Source organism: Protopterus annectens, chromosome 14.part0 (assembly GCF_019279795.1).
Source record: "Protopterus annectens isolate FY-2018-M chromosome 14.part0, PAN1.0, whole genome shotgun sequence".
In the NCBI taxonomy this organism is placed as follows: domain Eukaryota; kingdom Metazoa; phylum Chordata; order Ceratodontiformes; family Protopteridae; genus Protopterus; species Protopterus annectens.
In genome coordinates this window covers 230,050,673-230,071,851 of record NC_056748.1, presented here as the reverse complement: position 1 = coordinate 230,071,851, position 21,179 = coordinate 230,050,673, and the positions used below count along the sequence as shown (strand labels likewise).

The 21,179-nt window shown below is 41.8% G+C and overlaps 1 protein-coding gene across 1 annotated transcript in view; it reads right to left on the bottom strand.

Moving 5' to 3' along the window:
- Positions 1-21,179, bottom strand: part of CFAP43 (cilia and flagella associated protein 43) — a 3,581,735-nt gene that overhangs the window by 2,609,676 nt on the left and 950,880 nt on the right. The window contains exon 11 of the mRNA XM_044055952.1: positions 7,878-8,026. Within this exon, the coding sequence (XP_043911887.1) occupies positions 7,878-8,026 (149 nt within the window). The remainder of the gene's footprint in view (positions 1-7,877; positions 8,027-21,179) is intronic.

Below are 21,179 nucleotides of genomic sequence, written 5' to 3'. Positions count from 1 at the left end.
ACACAAGGCCTTTAAACTAAGGCTAACTACAATTCAATATATGAACAAGCCTTCTAATAAAAAACAGGCCAAATATAAGCACACAAGCTCTTGAACTAAGGCTAACAATCAGACACACACTAATTATCTAAGCAGACAATATTAGTTAGTGACAAATCACTAAACTATACACTACTAAGTTAACTTAAACAGCTATAAAGTTGTGACAAAGGTCACTAACTAATCACACAATACTACCTCTAAGACAAAAGGGTGACAGAAGGTCACTGATTAAACAACTTTCAGTCAGAAATTGAAAAAGGCCTAAGAAAAGACGAGGCCAAATATATAACTATGAAAAGGCACACAAGGGAAAGGGAAACTACAGATAAAGTGATAACAGCTTAGCTAACTAAATATCTAACTATTTTATCAAGAAAATATCAAAAATTTTTAGAAATATAATAATAGTAAGGTTTTTACCGGCCCGAGCTAGCGAGAACCTCCGATCTGTTGCAGCGGCAAACTAGATCTGGTATAACTCCAGGTGCATCATGGAATAGGGACTTGGCCACGAGCTACTTGAAATCCTCGAGCTTTGTAGTAGGCTGACTCTGAGCCGAGGGATCGGCTCCGAACCCATCAGTAAGAATGAACGGTGAGATAGAATAACTTCACATTTATAATTAGTAAGAGTATTAGAACTGACTCTTCTGACCTTTTTCTTTTCAGTTATTTTTTCTCCACTTCCTGCTGACCCTTAGCATCCCTTTTTTTTCGTGAGATATCACCAAGGAAGCCATAAAGGTTTTCCGCTTAAGGTCCCTTTCCGCTAATGGAATGGTTGCACTACTGCATACTCTGTCAAAGTGTGAAATGCTTTGCTAGGCCTGTTTGGTGTATGCTTGTTGCCACATATGCATCTCTCTGGCACTGGTTGGCTATCCTTGAATGCTTCTCACCCACCCTTCTGGATCACTGTCCCAACATCCACAAGAAACCACCAGCACTGTGGGCTGTGATACCTCCTTCCCTCACCCAGTATGAGTAAGCTGGCATCTGCTATTCTCTCCAACCCTCCTCATCCTGCCCCTCAAGCTCCCAGATTTAGTCAGTCCCAAGCCCCCGTGCTATTCCTCTGTGCCATTGTGCCAATCTTTTACCTTTGAAGTTTCCGCTAACTCTATTGTTATGTCTTCCATTGGGAAATGAGCATATTTGGTAAGTGTTAGAATATTTCTTGTTATTTGCTCTCTCTCTCTCTGTCTATATATATATATATATATATATATATATATATATATATATATATATATATAAATATATATATATATATATATATAATATATATATATATATATATATATATATATATATATATATATATGTATATATATATATATATATATATATATATATATATATATATATATATATATATATATATATATATATATATATATGTATGATATATATATATATATATATATATATATATATAATATATATACATATATATATATATACGTACTGTAAATTTTCACTGATATTATATTACTGGTATTAGGTTGGTATTACAGGTGTGAATCCATTTTTGGTCGTGTGCACCTATCTTTGCATTTTGCTGTGTTTTTGGAGTTGAACATTTTTTACACTGGCCACTGTATTTTTGGGGATCATTATCTACTTTATCAGACGAGATTTTGCCATTTGCAAATGAGTTTATTAACAACAAGGAAGATTTGGAAATTTGTGCTGGGAGCATGATGATATAAAACACAGGTACTGTCTCAAATGGAAACGTTGCTATTGATTTATTTTTTCAACAGCTGTTGGCTCATTGTAGAAAACTGAAAGTCATTCATATGTGGGAAGGTATTAAATGCCTTAGTGTGCTACAACTAAGCTGCATTTAAAGTAAATTGTGTGTGTGTGTGTGTGTGTGTGTGTGTGTGTGTGTGTGTGTGTGTGTGTGTGTGTGTGTTGGGGTGGGGTTAAATGAAGGCAATCAACATATTACAGTGACCATTATTTTTCTACCTTGCATCTTGTCTGTTTCTCTGAACCCCTGCAATGTTATTTAAGATGGCTTGGGACACTGATTTGTTTCACTCGTAGCTGGTTTCTGTGCAACAAACAAGTTTATTAATTACTTGGGCACTTTATGATTAAAGATGAAAGCGCATGTTTATACGTCTCCTATTTGGTCCTAGATTAGAAACTATTTGGAAATATACTTAGTGGTTTAAAGTGATTAATCTGAAATACAATCAGAGCATTAGTGGAACATTGTTAAAGTCTCTGCGGGCAGGCAAGCATGCGTTTCTTTATTAGTTTATCTGTTGTGGAATTTGCACTTGTTGGAAATAAAGCAAAACAATGCACTGATAAATCAAAGTGTTTTTTTTTTCACTTGATGGAAATGCAAGAGAATGTGGGCATGTCCATCTTGAGGGAAGGCAGTATGCTGAGAGAGCAGATGTCTCATGCCCTGCTGAGGGCAGACACTCGGGGAGTTGCCGCTACATTTGTTGTTTGTTGACTAATATATACTCTGATATAATGTCCTTGGGACTGGAATGTGTGTTATTATTATGGTTAACCTTGGTGCATCTTTTTGAAATTATTCCTTAATTTTCTAACATAACTGAAGAAAGCGTTGTACTTTAATTTGGTATTTGCGCTGATCTTAAGTTCATACTCTGCTTTACATTTTATAACACTGTTCTTAAGTTCTTTGCTGGCATATTCCTGTGTGGTCTTGAGTTAATGGATTGGAAATTTCTTACACTTTTTCACTATTTTCCTTTGTTACACAGTTAATTAATACCATACTTGTACCAGAAAAGTTTATTCCTGAATTTATTGTAACTATAATATTTACGGCAGACTGGTATAAATTTTTATATGCAGCTATTTATGTGCTGGTAAAAACTGCAAATAAGTATGCAGCCCTCTCATTTGTATCCATTTGAAGGGCTTGTTGGGAATTCCTTCTGTTTTCATGTTGTTCACTTAAGTTTGAAAGCTTTGACTCACATGGTAAAGACAAGCCAAAAGATATAAAAATCTAGTATAGCACTGTGGCATCTTAAAATATCACTTATCAGTTGTTATTGTGATTTTTTTTTCTGATGCATGCCCAAACAGCACTTGGAAACTAACATTCCAGGATCATAATTCATGGTGTTAAGCAGGATAAAGCCACTTAATACCTTGTTGTTCATTAGATGGCGTAGTGACCTTTGTGTATGTTTATGACTTATTATTATGTATTGAATTTTCCTGCTGTTCTTGACCTGTTTATTGAATGTAAATGTGGTACAGTATGCATAAGAGTCAATAGTGTTTGTAATAAAATTCCTTTGAAGATGTTTCCTCATTCATGACGTCAGGAGAAATGGATTTTGAATTTGTGAGAACTCGTAGAAAATTACAGAAGTTGTACATTTCTTATTTCTTTAATGTTCTAATCTTGCTTTGTTATGGAGGAACCTCAAATTAAAAAAACCCGAATGAGTGATAAAGGAAGCTGTCAAACCTTTCAGGATGCATGGACTGACAAGTATGGCATTACTGACAGAAATGGCAAATCATTGTGCCTACTGTGTCATGAAACAGTAGTAAGCAGAACACGGAATGTAAAAAGACATTTTGAAACAAATCACCAGTGGCTTTTGGGAAACAGTGAGGATGAAAGGAAAGAATATATTTATCAGCAACTACACCACAATGAGTGTCAATCAAATAATATCCTTAAATTTTTTAAGAGGCCCTACAAATTTAACATCAGCAAATTTCAGCATTGCTTACTCCACAGCTCAACATAGAAAGGCCCTCAGTGAAGGAGAATTTATTAAAGAATCTCTTCTAAAATGTGCACCTTTTTTTGTTTCAAGATGTGCAAAATAAAGATGCTATTATTAAGAGAATTTCTGATGTATCACTCAGCAGAAATACCATTAAAAACAGAGTGATGACAATGATCTCTTGATGTATAACAATTAAAAGGATTAAAAGGAGACAATTGTAAATATGTTTCGATTTGTCTTGACGAAACTATTGATGTCACCTCATCGGCTCAGTTTGCCATCATTGCTAGATTTTCCAATGGTCAGACAATGAGGGAAGAGCTGGTAAAGCTAGAAACAGTGCCAATAAATACATCAGGGAACAAAATACGCAACATTGTTGTAAAACTGTTCCGTGACCTAAGCAATGATATGTCTAAAGTTGGGGTCTATATTAGAACATCAAAGTTTCAAAACTTCGAATGTTCTAATATCGACCCGTATTCAGCGAAAGCTGAAAATATCGAAGCTACAGAAAACCGAATTTTTTCCTAGGGAAAGAATTTGGCTGTCCATTTCTGTTGCTTCGGTATTTTCAGTGCTGTGGTGGAAAGTTATGGGTAGGGTTCAGGTAAGTGTGCGATTGAGCTCGGGTTAGGTTGGTTAGGGTTAGGGTGCGGGTTAGTTATGTGTGCGATTGTGTGGACGTGAGGTTAGGGCGGATTAGGTGAGTTAGGGTTAGGGCGCGGGTTAGGTATGTGTGCAATTGTGTGGACGGGCGGGTTAGGTGAGTTAGAGTTATGGCGTGGGTCAGTTAAGTGTGCGATTTTGTGAACATGAGGGTTAGGGCAGGGTAGGTGAGTGTGCGATAGTGACAGACCTTAGGGTTAGGGTTTGGGTTAAGGTAAGTGGATAGTTAGTGGTGTATGTATAGTTTAGTGTAGGGTTAGGTGTAAGATTTTAGGTGTATGTGTGTGGATTGCTGTTTGTTTGGTGTGCTTGTGTTGTGTGTATGTGTTTTGGAACAGTGAATTTTTTCCATAGGAAAAATTTGCTGTTCTGTATGTTCGATGTTTTCAACTTTCGTTGAATAAGGTTCGATATTAGAACATTCTAAGTTTTGAAACTTCGGTGTTCTAATATAGACCCTAAGGTTGTATCTGTGATGACAGATGGGGCACCCAATATGGTGGGGAAAAAAGGTTGGATTTGTGAAACTGTTTATGGAAGCTGTTGGACATCCACTTGTGCAGTTTCACTGCATAAGCAACCAGGAGGTGTTGTGTGCCAAGGCAGGATTCAGAAATCTAAATGATGTAATGACAGTTGTAACAAAAATAGTGAATTTTACTGCTGCCCAACCTCTTCACAAGTGAGAATTTTCTGCATTTTTGCAGGAAGCTGAATCAACTTACAATGGACTGCTGATGGACAACAATGTGAGGTGGTTGAGCCGAGAAAAAGTCCTTGAAAGATTTGTGGAGTGCTATGAAGAAATTAAGTTATATCTTGAGAATAAAAATTTAGAACAGTTTCCTCAGCTCAGTGACTGCACATGGATCAGTACACTTATGTTTTTTCACAGATCTCTTGATTCAAATGAATGAACTGAACTTAGTTACACGGTTTTAGCAAAATTATTTATGTTATGTTTGGATACATAAAAGCCTTTGAAACTAAACTTCAGATTTTTAAACGAGGTATTTTCCTCGACTAAAAAAATATTTTGAGAAGGTCAGCTCAGATGTGCAAAATAAAATGCAGCCCTAAAGTACCAGCACATTTTAAACTCCATAATTGATCAGTTTGGTGGCAGGTTTAGTCAATTCAGAAGTTTAGAACAGACAATTAAAATAATTAGGTATCCAGATGTAGTTGCCTACAGTATTATGGCATTAAATGCTTTCCACTGACTAGAAACTGATGGATTAGAGCTGCAGTTAGCAAACTTCTAGGCTAGTATCCGGACTCAAGTGTTTGTCGAACTCAGGTCTAAACTTGAGGATCTGGAAAGAAATAGCTTGCAGAATGAAGAGTGCCCCCCCTATGAACAAGAAATTTTGAATGCTTGGAACTGAATACCGGAAACTTTTAGCACCCTTAAAAATCTAGCAATGTCGTTACTCGCAATTTTCTCCTCTTTGTACTTCTGCGAGACCTTATTCTCAGCATTAAACAACACTAAAACTGACTGACAGATGAAGTTAGTGCTGCTTGCCTAGGCTTGAAGTGCACAGAAGTATTCTCAGCATTAAACATTAAAACCGACGGACAGATGAAGTCAGTGCTGCTTGTCTGGCCTTGAAGTGCACCGAAGTACCTACCTTCAATTTCAGAATTATCTATGAAAACTCAGCAACAAAAAAGTCATTAACTGTTATCAAATCAAATGCAATGTGCTCCATTTTTTTTTCAGTTTGATTTAAAATTACTATTAAAAGTAGGGTAATTGTTAGTGCACTATTTAAAGCCCAATTATCAGTGCTGAAATCATTTTCTGTATTGTAGGTCACTGATTTTCTTTTACTTTTATAATACCATACATGACTGGGCTGCATTTTTTAAATAAATGAGTATTTAAACTTGTAAAGAAATGTTTCTCTTTTGTTGAGGTGGGGGGGGGGGGGTGACACACCAGCAGAGTCAAGTTTGGCATTTTCCAACTTTCTGACACACCCAGCCCAAAAGGTTCGCCATCACTGGTTTATGGGGTATATATAGGCTTGGGCATGGGTGGTCAAGCATTTACAGGCTGCTTCTCTCTTACAGAGACATAGTTACCACACTAACCATACATTTCTGATTCCCCATCCACTGGTCTAAGTTACACTTGAATTGAGTTAGTGAAGAACTCTGATTCATGTGGATGGGAAACCTGTTCAGGACAAAGGGTAGTTGCTGAGACACATACCTGTACTTCCAATATGTTCTATTTGTGTTTCAGAGGAGGTTTAGGTCCCTAGATCAATTCTAATGTTAAGAACTGTACCAATGAACTACCAATGCACGTCTCTCACATTATTGGGAACTACTGCATTGTCAGCCTTGAACATAAGTTACGTTTATTTTCTTGAAAGAAAAAAATAAGACTGAATTTATTTCCTTATGATTTTTGTTCAGGACATCATTGGAGAAAAAGGCTGGAAAAAAAGTTCTAAAATGCATCAGAGCATCTTGAACTCTATGACTTCCGAGGGCTTGGCAGTCCCCAAAGAACTGGCTTAATTCAGTTACAATGTCTGCACTTATGACAGTGTAGTCTTGGCAAGTTAGGGTGTGTTAAAAAGATGAAGGAAAAGCTAAAAAGTAAGACAGTGTGAAAAATTAAGAACTATATAATGTAATCTTCTGGATGCTGTGGGGCTAGAATGGGGAAAACAGGAGAAGGACACAGAATACAGGGGGGTGCAGTCTGCAACAGGGGACGTATGGAGTTCTTCACCTAGCATGTTTTTTTTTTTAACCTAAGGTTTGCTCTGTTGATTGCAATAAGACATCTGAAGTCTATATAGTCAGTAAAATGGCTAGAATGAGTGGGTATTGAGACAGTCTGTTGTCTGAAAGTAAATTATCCCATCTGCTGTTGGCCATAGGTAAATGATCACTGACCTGTTGTAATAAAGCCCCATCCCATTAATTTTCTCCCTGTACCCCTCTCTTGTTTTGAAGTCACCAGTTACCACTGGTATCATGTACAACAGCAATATAATCTATCTGTTTGACATTTCACTCAGCTTTGTAGAATATCATTTCCCTCTAGTTTTTAACTGCTTGGCGCCAGTCACGAACTGTAAATCAACTGCGTACACCAGAGGAGGCTATATATATATATATATATATATATATATATATATATATATATATTTATATATATGTATGCAAAATCCAATACCTAGTAATGCTGAATGTAAGACAAGTTAGTAATCATACCTTAATATAATCAATGGTTTAAAGTTCTAGAACAGTTTGAAAGTCCCTCTAATCACTCTAGTATAGCATACACATCAAGAACAAACTCCTAAGATTTTAAAATAATTTGCCCAGCATATACTTTAGAAGTAAACATATACAGTGTTTCATAACCGTAGTTCCATTCAAAATACTTACTGCAGGTGCTGTACAGGAATATGGTACAAATGTATTCTGTGAACTAAACGTGGATTCTGAACATCAGTCATGTCCACAAAGTATACATGACCAGAAATGGTCCCCACAGCAACACATTTTGAAGATGGGCAACAGGCCAAAACAGCTGCCTAGTTTAAAAGAAAGTAAAATGCTTTAGATTTTATTTCTGGTAGTCTGATTACTATACTTAATCTGACAACAATCACTGCAGCAATCTAACAGTGGCAATTAAATCTATATAGTCCTTGTTACTGATGGTCACTTATAGGTATGATATAGTACACTAGTTGCATAACACTTACTGCAGTACCATATCTTTGAGAAAGGCTGTTCATGTGGACACAAAAAAGTTATGTACTCACCATACCGTTCCATCGGAGAAGTTGTACTTCATTTGTCATCAACCTATGGGTAGTCAGATCTGGATCGGATCCGAGACGGCTGCTTCACCAGCTTCTGATCCGAGCTCCAAGCTCCTCCCCTTACCCATAATACCCCTCCATCTCTTTCCTTCACTCAGATCGTGTTTGCTGCAACCTAACAGAAGTCTGACCCAATACGACCTTACCACAACAGGTTATTCACCAATCTAACAAGCATTAACAGGAGAACCGCAGAGGCGCATTCTCCTACATACCAGAGTAACAAAAAAAAAAAAAAAACAGATAAGATCAGGGGGAAGGAGGGAGGGACGGTTGAAGACAAATGAAGTACAACTACTCAGATGGAATGTCATGGTGAGTACATAACTTCTTTATCTGAAGTAGTTGACTTCATTTGGTCATCAACCTGTGGGACAGAGTCCCCAGCCACCAAACACCTGGGTGGCCCTCACTGAAGGATATTCCAGAGAACCGTGGAGCCAAAAGATGCTCTACCTCTAGATATCATGCCTGGTTTGTAATGTGAAATAAAGGTGTGAGATGAGGACCAAGTAGCTGCAGAACAAATATCATCAAGAGACACCCTGGACCAAAAAGCTGCAGAAGTAGTCATGGACCTGATGGAATGTGCTTTCACTTGACCCAGAGGAGAAATGCCTTTGTCTGAGTACACCTTAAGGAAACACTGAGAAATCCATCGAGCAACAGTCACTTTGGAGATTCGTTTTCCTAGAAAGGGTTTAGCATATGAAACAAATAACTGATCAGACTTGCGAAAAACCTTAGTTCTGTGCATGGAGAACCTCAATTGTCTATGTACATCCAACTAATGTAACTTATATTCACACATATTCTGAAAATTTGGAAAGAAAACAGGAAAGTTAATCGTCTGCTTAATATTGTTTTCAGAAGCAATCTTTGGAAGAAAGAAAGGATTGGTACGGAGCGACACCCTATCTTATCTTTATGGAAGATCATATACGGAGCTTTGATCGATAACGCTTGAAGTTCTGATACCCTCCTAGCTGAGGTGATAGCCACTAGGAAGGCCGTTTTCCATGATAAAAATTGAAGGTCCACAGATGTGGCGGGCTCGAAAGGTGAAAAAAACAGAGCCTGTAAGACAAAAGTGAGGTCCCAAGGAGGAGTAGGATCCTTCACCAGGGGTCTTAAAAGAAAAGTACCCTTAATAAAGGATTTGCACAGTCTAGAAGAGGCTAATAAAGCCATATTTTCCCCAATATGAAAATTGGAAATGGCAGCCAGTTGTAATTTTACAGTAGAAGAGCTAGCACCCTGATGAAATATACTCCCCCAAAATCCAAATACCGCTGGGACAGGAGCTGTGAAAGGATCCAAGTCCCTCTCAGAGGCCCAAATACAGAAACGTTTCCATTTGCTACAGTAAAGTTTCCCGGTGGACAATTTGTGAGCCGCCATCAGAATAGTCTTAACCAGTGAGGATAAACTGGGAGTCCTAGCTATCAATGGAACTGGACCAGCCAAGCAGTGAGCTTCAGACTGATCAGGTTTGGATAAGGAACCTTCAAGGGATGAGAGATAAGATCCTGTATTGGATCCAAGATCCATGGTGGAGCTGGAAGATGAGACCAAAGGAAGGGAAACCAGACTTGTCGAGGTCAGAATGGGGCAATGAGGATCACTGTGCTCCCCAACCTGTGGGCCTTCTGAAGAAATTTCAGTATGAGAGGTAACGGAGGATAAGCATAGAGAAGACCAGGAAGCCAAACATGGGCTACAGCGTCCCTGGGGGTTCCCCCTGCAGGGGGATCAGAGCGAAGAACTCGCTGCACTTCACGTTGGAAGGAGATGCGAAGAGATCGCAGCAAGGCTGACCCCACTCTAGGAAGATCTGCTCCGCTACAGAAGGATCCAGAGACCACTCGTAAGGCATCAGAATAGTCCTGCTAAGCTTGTCCGCTAGTATGTTGGACTGTCCCGGAATGTGCATTGCTACCAGAAACCGGTTGGTGGAAATCACCCATTCTCACACTCTCATGGCCTTGCGAAAAAGGCAGTAAGATCTAGTTCCTCCCTGCTTCTTGATGTACCAGGCTACAGACATGTTGTCTGACTGTATTGCAACAGTTCCCAGAGGGAGAAAAGCATAAAGGGCCTGCAACACTAAAAAGACCGCCCTCATCTCCAGGACGTTGATATGCAACTTGGTCTCTTTCAGGGACCACATGCCTTGGACTGTCCTTCCTGAGCAATGCCACCTACACCCTAGATGGGAGGCATCAGTGGTCACTGTGGCTTGGGGGAGGGGTTGCAATAAAGGGGCGTCCCTTGACCATGTCGGGGGAGTGCATCCACCAGAGGAGAGATTCCCTGCAAGTCCTGTTTATATGTATTGGGTGAGCTAATGGCAGGTCTAAGAGGGACCATTGGACTGCTAATGTCCACTGAAGTACCTGCATGTGAAGATGGGAACAGGGGAGAAGCATGGTGGTGGCTGTCATAGAACCAAGAGCTTGCAAGACCACCTCCGCAGAGAGAAGATGAGGCTGAATAATAAGAGCTACGTGGAGACGTAAGCTCTGAACTCTCTCCGGGGTGAGGAAGACCTTCATCTGGATGGTGTCTAATCTTGCTCTGATGAATTCTAGAATTTGAACCAGGTTCAGAGATGATTTGTTTGTGTTAACTATGATCCCCAGTTGACTTGTTAGCCTCAGAAAATAGTCTCTGTCTTGACAAAGTAGGCACTTGGTGGGGGTAGCAAGGAGCCAATCATCCAGGTATGGGAAGACCTGTATACCCTGAAGTCTCAGGAGAGCTGCTACAATTGCCATTAACTTGGTGAACACCCTGGGGGCTGTGGTGAGACCAAAGGGGAGGGCTCGGAACTGATAATGATTGGCTCCTAGCTGGAAGCGGAGAAACCTCCTGGAACGTCTGTGCATCTTTATATGATAGTACGAGTCCTGGAGGTCTATCGAGCACATCCAATTATTCTCCTGCAGATAGGGCAGGATGGATTGCAGAGTGACCATCTAGAACTTTTCTTTGGCAACATTTAGATTCAATGTGGAAAGATCCAGGCTGGGACAGGTCTTAGGTCCCCCATCTTTTCTGGCACTAAAAACGACCTGGAATAAATGCCCAATTTGGATTGATCTGGGGGGACGGGTTGGATGATTTGCTTCTTTAGCAGCTTTTCTATTTTGAGTGCTCCAACCTCCCTTTGCATGGGTGGAACGTCTGGGAGGTGTTTTGGGGTAATAGGTGGTAGTATAAAAGGAATGGAATATCCTCTAGATATGATTTGTAGTACCCAACAGTCTATTGACACAGACACCCACGCCATTAGGTGCAATGAAAGATGACCCCCGACTGCCTCCAGAGATGAGCAGTCAGGCAACCACTCAGGGCTGCTGCGTGGACCTGACCGAGAAAGGTTCTCAAGACCCCAAATTCCTTGAACCCCCTCTAGCTCTGGGCCGGCGTCTATCGTAACTTCTTCTGCTTCTGGAGGAAGATGATTCCTGAATGTCCCTTGAGTACTGATACTTTCGGAACCACATCTTCTTTTGCCCTTGCTGATTCCTCGAGAAGGATCTTTGAGGGGTAGAGAAGCGGATCCCGATGGCAGACAGCATCTTCCCGTCCTTCTCACTCTGGACCAGTGTGTCACGTATGGTCTTCCTAAATAGAGAAGAACCATCATAAGGAGCATTAGTAAAAGACACCTTGAAGGGTTCCTTAAACTGACATAGCCAGAGCAAGGCATGACACCTCATGGCAATGCCAGAACTGGCAGCCCTTGTAGCTCCATCAGTGGCATGCGAAAAGAGGTGCATAGACGTTTTCAAAACTGCATGGTCATCCACTCAGAGAATGCTTGTTTATCCACTGACGACATGGACTCCATGGGAGACTCAGCCACCTCCTTGACCAGGTCATGCTGCAGTCAGATAACATGGGCCAAATAATTTAGCGCCCTTTTAGAAAAGGTAGCAGAAGTATAAACCTGCTTCCCCAGATGGTCCATCGTCCTGGAGTCTCGGTCCGGAGGATGAACCGTAGAACTCTCCTGAGCCAGTCCTTTCTTGGTGGCGGCTGCCACCACCATAACGTCTACTGGGGATCCCTTACTCCAGCTGGTCTTATCAGAGGGGAGACTCAAAATTTTATCAGGATGCTTTGGAATAGGCTCCACAGTGTCTGGTTCCTTTCATGCTCACGTTGTAATGAGGTCCACTAATGGATCCATGGGAGGGGACACCCAGGAGGTAGAGGGGCCCATGCCGAAAGCCTCCAGGAACACAGACTCATCTGAGGTTGGCTTTGGGGCAGACAACCCCCCCCCCTCTGGTAAAGGAGTTCTATTATGTCTCCAAAGGAGACATCATCAGAGGGTGATCTGGGGGAGCCTTCCCCTTCCTCCATGTCGGTGTCTTCGGTGAGGGACTGGGGTGAAGTCCAGGTGCCTCCTTTTGCATATGCATTTGCGAGGTACCTCCTCAGTCGGGCTTTCTGCAGGGTCTTGCAAACAGAAATTTGCTCCCTAATGGGTGCTCCCTGGGGCATGCCAAGCATGGGCTGTCCCTGAGAGGACAGGATGGTTGGAGCCATGCACAGAACCAAAGGGGTCAGGGTGGACTCAGAAGAGGAGATAGTCAGAGGCCTCGACCCACTCTAGAGGACCCTCTCCACCACGTCGAAGGCCGATGGAGAACAGACATCCTGGGAGACAAGCAATGGAGCCGCTCTCCTCGGATCCAATGGGGGAGTTGGGGCAGAGTCCACAGGTGCCGAGATGCCAAGGGGGAGGCTGTGCTCCGACAAACTCTGAGCCGACAGAACCTCCTCAGATCCAATGCTGAGACTTTGGCTCAGAGAGCTCAGATCCGACACAGACGGATCCGACCTGCTCAGGGCCATGGCCAGAGTCAAGGTACTAGGTACCATTGGCACTGGCCCTCCGACTCCAAGAGCTCTCAGATCCAAAGACTCCAAAATCAAGGGCTGGATTGGAGAAGGAGCAATGGGGGTAAAGAAGGGCTCTGAGCTCCCCGCTCCGGAGTGAGAGGGGGCTGGCAAGGCTCCCATCTAGATCTGGGTACGGATAAACTTCCGCATCATTCTGTCCATCTCCGATTCACTCAAGCTACGGGTAGAATGGGATGAGGAAGCCACCGCATCCGGCCGGGAGTGCTGCTGAGGTGAGGCTCTAGAGGAAGGTCGAGACACTGTCGGCTCTGGTGAAAACCTCGGAGAGCAGAACCAAGGGTACTGGGCCTAGGTAGAGTTCTAGATTTAGCTGAAAGCCCTGACTGAGCCGAGCGGTCAGGGGACCGCTCCTTGGGCCTGTCCTTTTGTTTTTTGTCTGGGTCTGAAGTGGAAATGGGGGCTTGAGGAGAAGTTATGGTAGCAGCCGCTACCACAGAAGAAGAAGCAGGGATGTCCGTCCCAGATGCCGAAAGGAGGCCCTTCATCATCAACTTAGCCGTCTGGTCCTTGAGGGCTCTAGGGTTGAACCCTGTGCAGATAGCACAGGCCGTGTCAAGGTGGGCTGCACCTAAGCAGACAACACACATTGGTGTCCATCAGCCAGAGAGAGCTTGGGCCACACTCTGCATTTCCTGAAGACAGGCCTGGGAACCTCAGCCATGTCTAGGGAGGCCCTTATACACCCACACACCCACCCACACACCCTAATACACTAACTGGGTGTGGGAGAGGAGAGAACAGGGAACGCAAAATGCTAACTTTTTTTTGTCGGACGACCAACGCGAGTATAAGGGGAGGTTAGGGAAAATTATCTAAGGGAACCCTGACTAGAAAAAAAGCAGGAAACACTCGCCAAAAACCACCAAATACTTGGAGCTCAAGACCAGGCTGCTGGGCTGGGAAGTGGCAAACGAGATCTGAGGGAAGGAAGAAGATGGAGGGGTAGTATGGGTAAGGGGAGGAGCTTGGAGCTCGGATCAGAAGTTGCTGAAGTGGCCATCTTGGATCCGATCCGGATCCAACTACCCACAGGTTGACAACCAAATGAAGTCAACTACTTCAGATCAAAGGTTAGAGGTCACAGTGACACAGAGTTTAACACCTCTTAGCAGTCTAGTGCCACAGAAATCTTCCCTGGTGTGCAATGATCCATGTGTTGTATTCAATAACAATCTCTCATGTCCTGTCCAGTTTACCTTCGCTAGATGTCATACTATTGCTTCTCTCTTGCATTCAAAAGATATAATGAAGTGGTGTATGGGTTCAAGATATTTATTGCACATAAACACATCATGAACAGTAACTGTAACATGTACTTAAGCTAAATGATTCACACATTACTTCAAACACACTCATGTGCATCTCCATTCATGACTACATTCACTCTGGCTGACTGTACAAAATGGCACTGGTGTTGCACATGCTCAGTACTTATATGAACATGCTATTTAGATACTGTGGCTAACTAGGATCAACATACACACTGATCTACATACTCCCTCTTTAATTTGTTCGACATGCAATGGTAGAACAAAAATTTTACATGCTAGATATTACAATAACAGTTTAACAATATACAAGTTCAAGTCCAAGTTACTGTGTATTTCAGATTGGGTCTGGAAATTCTACCCAATCTGGTCACACAGAAATTGTGATTGAGTTTAGCAACAGGGACAGTGTCTGGGGATTCTCTCCCAATTGAAACTTCAGGGATACACCAGGATTACTTGAGTAATGTACACTGTCCTGTGGAATTTGAATAAGTGTATTATCGCTCTAAGAAACAGAGTCTCTGGCACAGGCAATCTACTGTGTCAATGATTCTGAGACTGGAAGTATATATGTCTTCGATTCCTTCTAAAATCCATTCCATCAGATTGAACAATGTAAGATCTCGGTTCTTCACAAAGATTTTTGACGATACCCACTCGGTCATATCCTGTAGATGTTTCCATTCTTTCAGTCTCTCATTGTTTCAGTGGTCTGAGAGGTTTGCTGGACTTATCGCAGTACAACTTTTGTGACTAATGTTTTTTTCAAAAGTTCGGCCTTAATCATTTTGTTGTTCTTCACATTTGGTACTAACAAGTGTTTACTGATTGGTAAAGTTGTTCTCGTCTGTCTGGGCATTAATCTCGGAGCAGGGGAAACCAAGCAAATTATCTCGAAGAATATTTCTGAGATTGAGTAAACTAAGAAAAACCTCTGTATCATCTCTCTTGCATTTCTCCAACAAATGTTTAGCACTCTGAAATGCATGCTCAGCTAATCCATTGGACTGTGGATACTCAGGACTACAAGTAACATGGACAAAATCCCAAGACTCAACAAATTTCTTAAACTGATGACTTGTAAACTGTGCACCACTGTCAGAAACGACTTTGTACAGACTACCATGCTGCATCCCTGTGACTAGGTGGAACATCTGGGATTCTCTTCAATTTTCTGGGTTCTTCTGAGAATGGGATATTGTAACCTCTGGTTATAATCCTCTGCACCCAATTGTCCAATGTTATCCTCAGCCAGGCAGGTAGATGCAGGGATAATAATCCCCTGACTGCCTCCAGAGGACGGCAATCAGGTCTCCATTCAGGAGCGCTGATGAGAGTTACCAGGGAAAGAATTCCTGGAACTCTGATTTTGCAGGCCACCTCTGCCTCGTGCACAGTGTCTTCAATTGTTACTCCCCCATCTGCCCTGGGGGAAGTCGTTGCCACGTGAGTCTTGGAAATGTCCTTGGGACTTCTTGAACCATAGCTTCCTACTTCTCTGGTTCCTGGAATAAGACTGTTGAGAAGTAGAGAAGCATATGCCCACAGCAGAAAGGGTCTTGCCATCTTTCGCATATTTGGCAAGGGTGTCTAACTTTGGGGCAAAAAAGGGATGTTCCATCAAACAGAGTTCATAGGTGTGTACTAGGCTAATGGCATTGTGCCACTCATCATTAGTTCCCAGTGCCTCTATCAAGTAGAGCCACTGCAGTGATTCCCGAGGTGAACTTTCTATTTCCCATCCACTTATCAAGATTTCTCTTGAAGAGAGCTACTGAGGTGCTCTTTTGACATATAGGAAGTCTATTCCAGAGCATGGGCAGTCTCTGGGTTATGAACCTGTCCCTCCAGCAGGTAGCTACAGCCATCAAAAAGGAACTTGCTGATGAAAGTCCTACTATCCATCCTTGTGTTGATGAAAGAAGACTTAAATGACTCTAAATGCATCCAGGCATGTCTCCTAATGGCTATGCCCGAACCTTCTGCCTAGTCATCCCTTCTGCTGCGTGTGCAATAAGCCTCATTAATGAGTTGCAAATAGAATCTAAGGTTGCCAGCTGAGAAGTTACCTTTTCTTGAACCCCTTCAGCTACTGCTCCTGTCAGAGTATCTGACAGCTCTTTTATCAGATCTCAATGAAGTCTTGTGAAATGTGCCATATAGTTCAAGGACCATAGTGTGAAGGTCGATGAAGTGTATATGCTCTTCCTGAATCAATCCATTGTCCTAGACTGTTTATTAGAAGGACGGATAGTAGGACTTTCATCAGCAAGTTCCGTTTTGATGGCTGCAGCTACCACCTTGGCATCTACTGGTATTCCTTTTACCCAGTGCTGCAGATCCTGAGCAGCTGACAAAATATGGCATGGTCTTTCTGGGATTGGCTTGATAGAATCAGGTATCTTGCAAGTCCACTGTGCAATCAATTTAATCAGATCATCAGTGAGCAGAGAGATCCAAGAGGGAGAAGGTCAGGCATGGAAAGCGTCTAGGTATACAGATTTCTCTAAGGAAGGCTGAAGGGAAGCCTAGCCACCTCTCTGTTTCAGGATCTCGAACATGTCTCCAAAGGAGACATCATCTGGAGAGGACTTTGGGGAACGTTCCCCTTCATCAAAATTGGTATCTTCAGTGAAAGAATCTTTAGTGGAGTCTAAGTGCTTCCTTTTGCACTTTCCCTTCAGGGGTACTTCTTCGGTGGGATGGGCCAGAGAGGTATCTGAAGAGGATAGGACCACTGTGGTTGGATCCTGAGGCTTCTGTGCTCGGTGTCCCAGGGTAGAAGTTGGAGGAAGCTCTGGGCGAGGGGAAGGGCAGAGCTGTTTGTCTGATGAAAGTGATGTTGACTGTATGCCCAGAGTGGACAAGGCCCTCTCCATTGCCTGGAAGGCAACCCCCCCCCCCGTAGAGGAATGGGAGCCCAGAACCAAAATACACTCCTTCAGAACCATGGTCCCATCCTGCTCCGAGGAAGCCACTTCTGAAGCCGAAGTGGTGTCAAGCTAATGCGTGCAGATGCTCCGAGGGACCTAGATGGCTCCCACAACACTGGAGTGGAACCCTGTTCCCCGGAACTGGCAACAAAGCTGTGACCCTGAGAGGTCTCCGGTTCAGACAGAACCGAAGATCTCAAGGCAACTTTCAGCGCTGGAGAAGTAGCTCTGACCGGCACCAAGACACTCGTAACTGAGACTGTCAGCACTGGGAACTCTGAAGGCTCAGTTTTAGTCAGTGGAGGAACAATCACTGCAGTCAAGGTAAGTAAGGTTCCAGAGGCAGATAGGCTAGGAACCGAAGAAGTGGACAATCCCCTCTGCCAGGAGCTGTTCCACCAGCCTCAAAATATCAGACTCCATGAGGCTCTTGGTGGAATGGACTGAAGAGACCAACGGGGATCTTGGTTTCTCCAAGAAAGGACTTGTAGATCATTCTACAAAAGTGTCTAGTGAGGAGGAATACCTCGTATGTGGCCTATCTTTAAAGAATTCTTTTGTACTGGAAGATGTCTGCTCTCAAATCATAATAGTAGCAGTTGTAGGTGTCGAAGTTGTCAGTGCAGAGGTAGACACTGATGACACAGAAGGTCTCTTCCCCAGTTGGTTCCGATGAAACTTTTAGAACCGGGGAAATCTTAGGCATTTTTGATAATGGTGCAGAAGATACTGTCAGCACTGAACTGCTCCTCTTCTCTGAATGTCCATCTTTAGATAAATAAGAGGATGAAGAAGGGGATCTAACATTCATTTTTGATTTTGGAGAACCAGATATGGCCTCGTTGAAAGAAGATTTAATAAGGCCTTTTAGAATGAGCTTGTTTTTTCTATCAATAAGGGCCCAGTGACTGAAGCCATGACAGATGGCACAGTCTTCCTGAAGGTGCACCGGGCCCAAACAATACACACAAAGAGTGCCTGTCCGAACTAGGTAATTTAAGGTCACACTTCTGACATCGCTTGAAACCAAAAGTTCTATTTTTTTCAGCCAAAACAAATAAAAATCACAGGCAGAAAAGATGTCGGAAAAATACATTAAGATATTACAGTGTACAATTTAAAGTTTTTTTTTTTTGAAGAAAACTTGTACCAACAATGGTACGAAAGATTTACCTTCCAGTAAAGAAATGAAAGGAAAGGAAAGGATAGGGAAATAAAAGTAAAGGTACCAACAATGGTACAAAGAGTTACCTTAATGGTAAGGGATAAGAGAAAATACCAACGATGGTATATACAAAAAAAACCCACTACTGGTGTTAAGAAAAGAAGCGAAAATAGAGGAGCTGCGTATAAGAAAAGAGGGAAAGAAGTCACTAAAAGGAGATTTAAAGAGAAATCTTACAAAAAAAGAAGAATTAGCTTGCTTGAGAGCTGTTCTGATAGATGTGTCTGGCACTGAAAGCGGCAAATAAGATCTGAGGTAATCCTGTGGGGAGCATTATGGGTAAAGCTTGACTCGAAAGTTTTTGCAGTGCACGAGCTGGAATAATGGCCGAGTTGGTTCCACTATCGGAACAGAACCCACAGTCAAGGATTAAGTGACGATTGACATCATCAGATAATATGATAGTGCATATGCAGTAATTAAGAAGAAGTCTGATGAAGACTGGAGTGATGAAAATAATGCAAACAAATTATACATTTTAAGATAGGAAAGGCTATTAGAAGTTACCTACTGAAAACCATCAATTTTGTATATCGTATTGCCCTATAATGAAATGATGTATGTAGCTCTCTACGAAAGCCACACATGTTGCTATATTCCTAAAGAAAGTTGTTAATAATGCTAATAGTTTTGTGTGGTACAATTCATCTTCATTAGGCTAAGTATGCCCAAATGTCTTGAAGTAAAAAGGAAAGAAAAACTGTACTATAGACAACCACAGGGAAAATCACAGATTTTTGATCCTTCTTGGCAATAACAATATCGCACATGGAATGTTCACCATATACATTGCAACTGTCTTCTCTCCTGTTATCCCGTAATGGAAATGAGATCTGCAATCTGACAGATAGAAAGCAATGTTTAACATGGTTAAACATCAACAAAGCTTTTTTCAGAGCCCATCCTGAGAAAAAACTGCCAAAAATTACATATTTTTGATTGCAATCAAAATTACAAAAACAGCATATTGGCAGAAGGAACAAATCCCCCTGTATTCCCAACACTCCTGCATCTCTATATATACTAACTCCAAGAAATTACTTACCTTCTCTGTTCTATGATTTTCGATTTAACAAGGACAGCTTTGAAAGAAACCGAAAATTAACAAAGAAGTCTATTTCCATTGTGATAAAACCATAATCAATAAACAATGTGTCTTCCATTATACCGGACACAAACTTTGAACATACTACTTGTGTGAAAAAAGAAAGCAGGGCTCCTTGAGGAAATGAATGAAATGACATGTATCAAATGGCTTTTTAAAAGACTCTTAGATTAAATAATAAAATATCCCAATGGAGGACATAACAGTGTTATCTAACTTAAAATTAAAAAAAATAAAAATTAATTAAAAAAAGTACAGTTGTGCAAAATCTTACCATAACAGTAGATGTCCTTCTCTTCACTGTTGCAGTATTCTTAACACGGGGGATTCCCTGCCAAGGGTGCCCCAATGTCCGGCCAGTATACCAAAGCCTTTAGGTTAACGATACACTGTATGTCACACACATGCTTCCCCCACTAGACATAGGTCATAAAGGTGACATCCAGATGTATAAACCTCAAAACAGAGAGACTCAGGAGGAACATCAGCCCTAGAATACCAGAGGGTAACAAACATCCAGACAGACAAAAGATCAGGGAGAGGAGGAGGGAGTGAATACTGCAACACTGAAGAGAAGGACATCTACTGTTACGGTAAGATTTTACACAACTGTACTATGTCCTTGCATTTCACTGTTGCAGCATTCTTAAAGTGAGGGAAAGTATAAAACCTCAGGAAGAAGACAGGGAGGAGGAATGGCCAGCAGAGCCTTCTAGGAACCCATGAAGAATGGCCATAGCAAAACCAGCTCTCGCCCTGGATAAGACATCCAACTTGTAGTGCTTGGTAAAGGTTTGCACAGACCATCAGGTAGCTGCCTCAAGGATAGAATTAGTATCCAAACCCTTGAAAAAATGGGTCTATATTATATGAACGAAAGTTCATATAACTGATCGGTCTAATGAACGAAAATCCCGGAAATCGAGATGCATGCTGTGGGATTGCAGTACAGTGAAGATTGGAGTATTTGCCCTTTACTCACTGTAGTGCGATCTCGGAGTTGGAGTATATATTTAGCGGGGGTGCAGCCCCCACAATATTGTTTTCAATTTCTGGGATTTTCGCTCATTAGAGCGATCGATTATATGAACTTTCGTTCATACAATATAGACCCCAAAAAAACAACAGAAGAAGCCACAACCCTAGTATAGTGAGCCTTGATCACAGAAGGAAGGCTCTTACCATGCTAAGAATAACAAAAGTAAATGACTTTAGAAATCCAAGAAAAAATAGTCTGCTTGGAAAACGCCACACTTAATGACCTATGATGAAAAGAAACAAAAAGCTGATCGGATTTTCTAAAGGCTTTCGTTTTGTCCAAATAAAATCTGAGTTGTCTATGTACATCCAAAGTGTGCAACACCTTCTCACTAGCAGATTGTGGAGA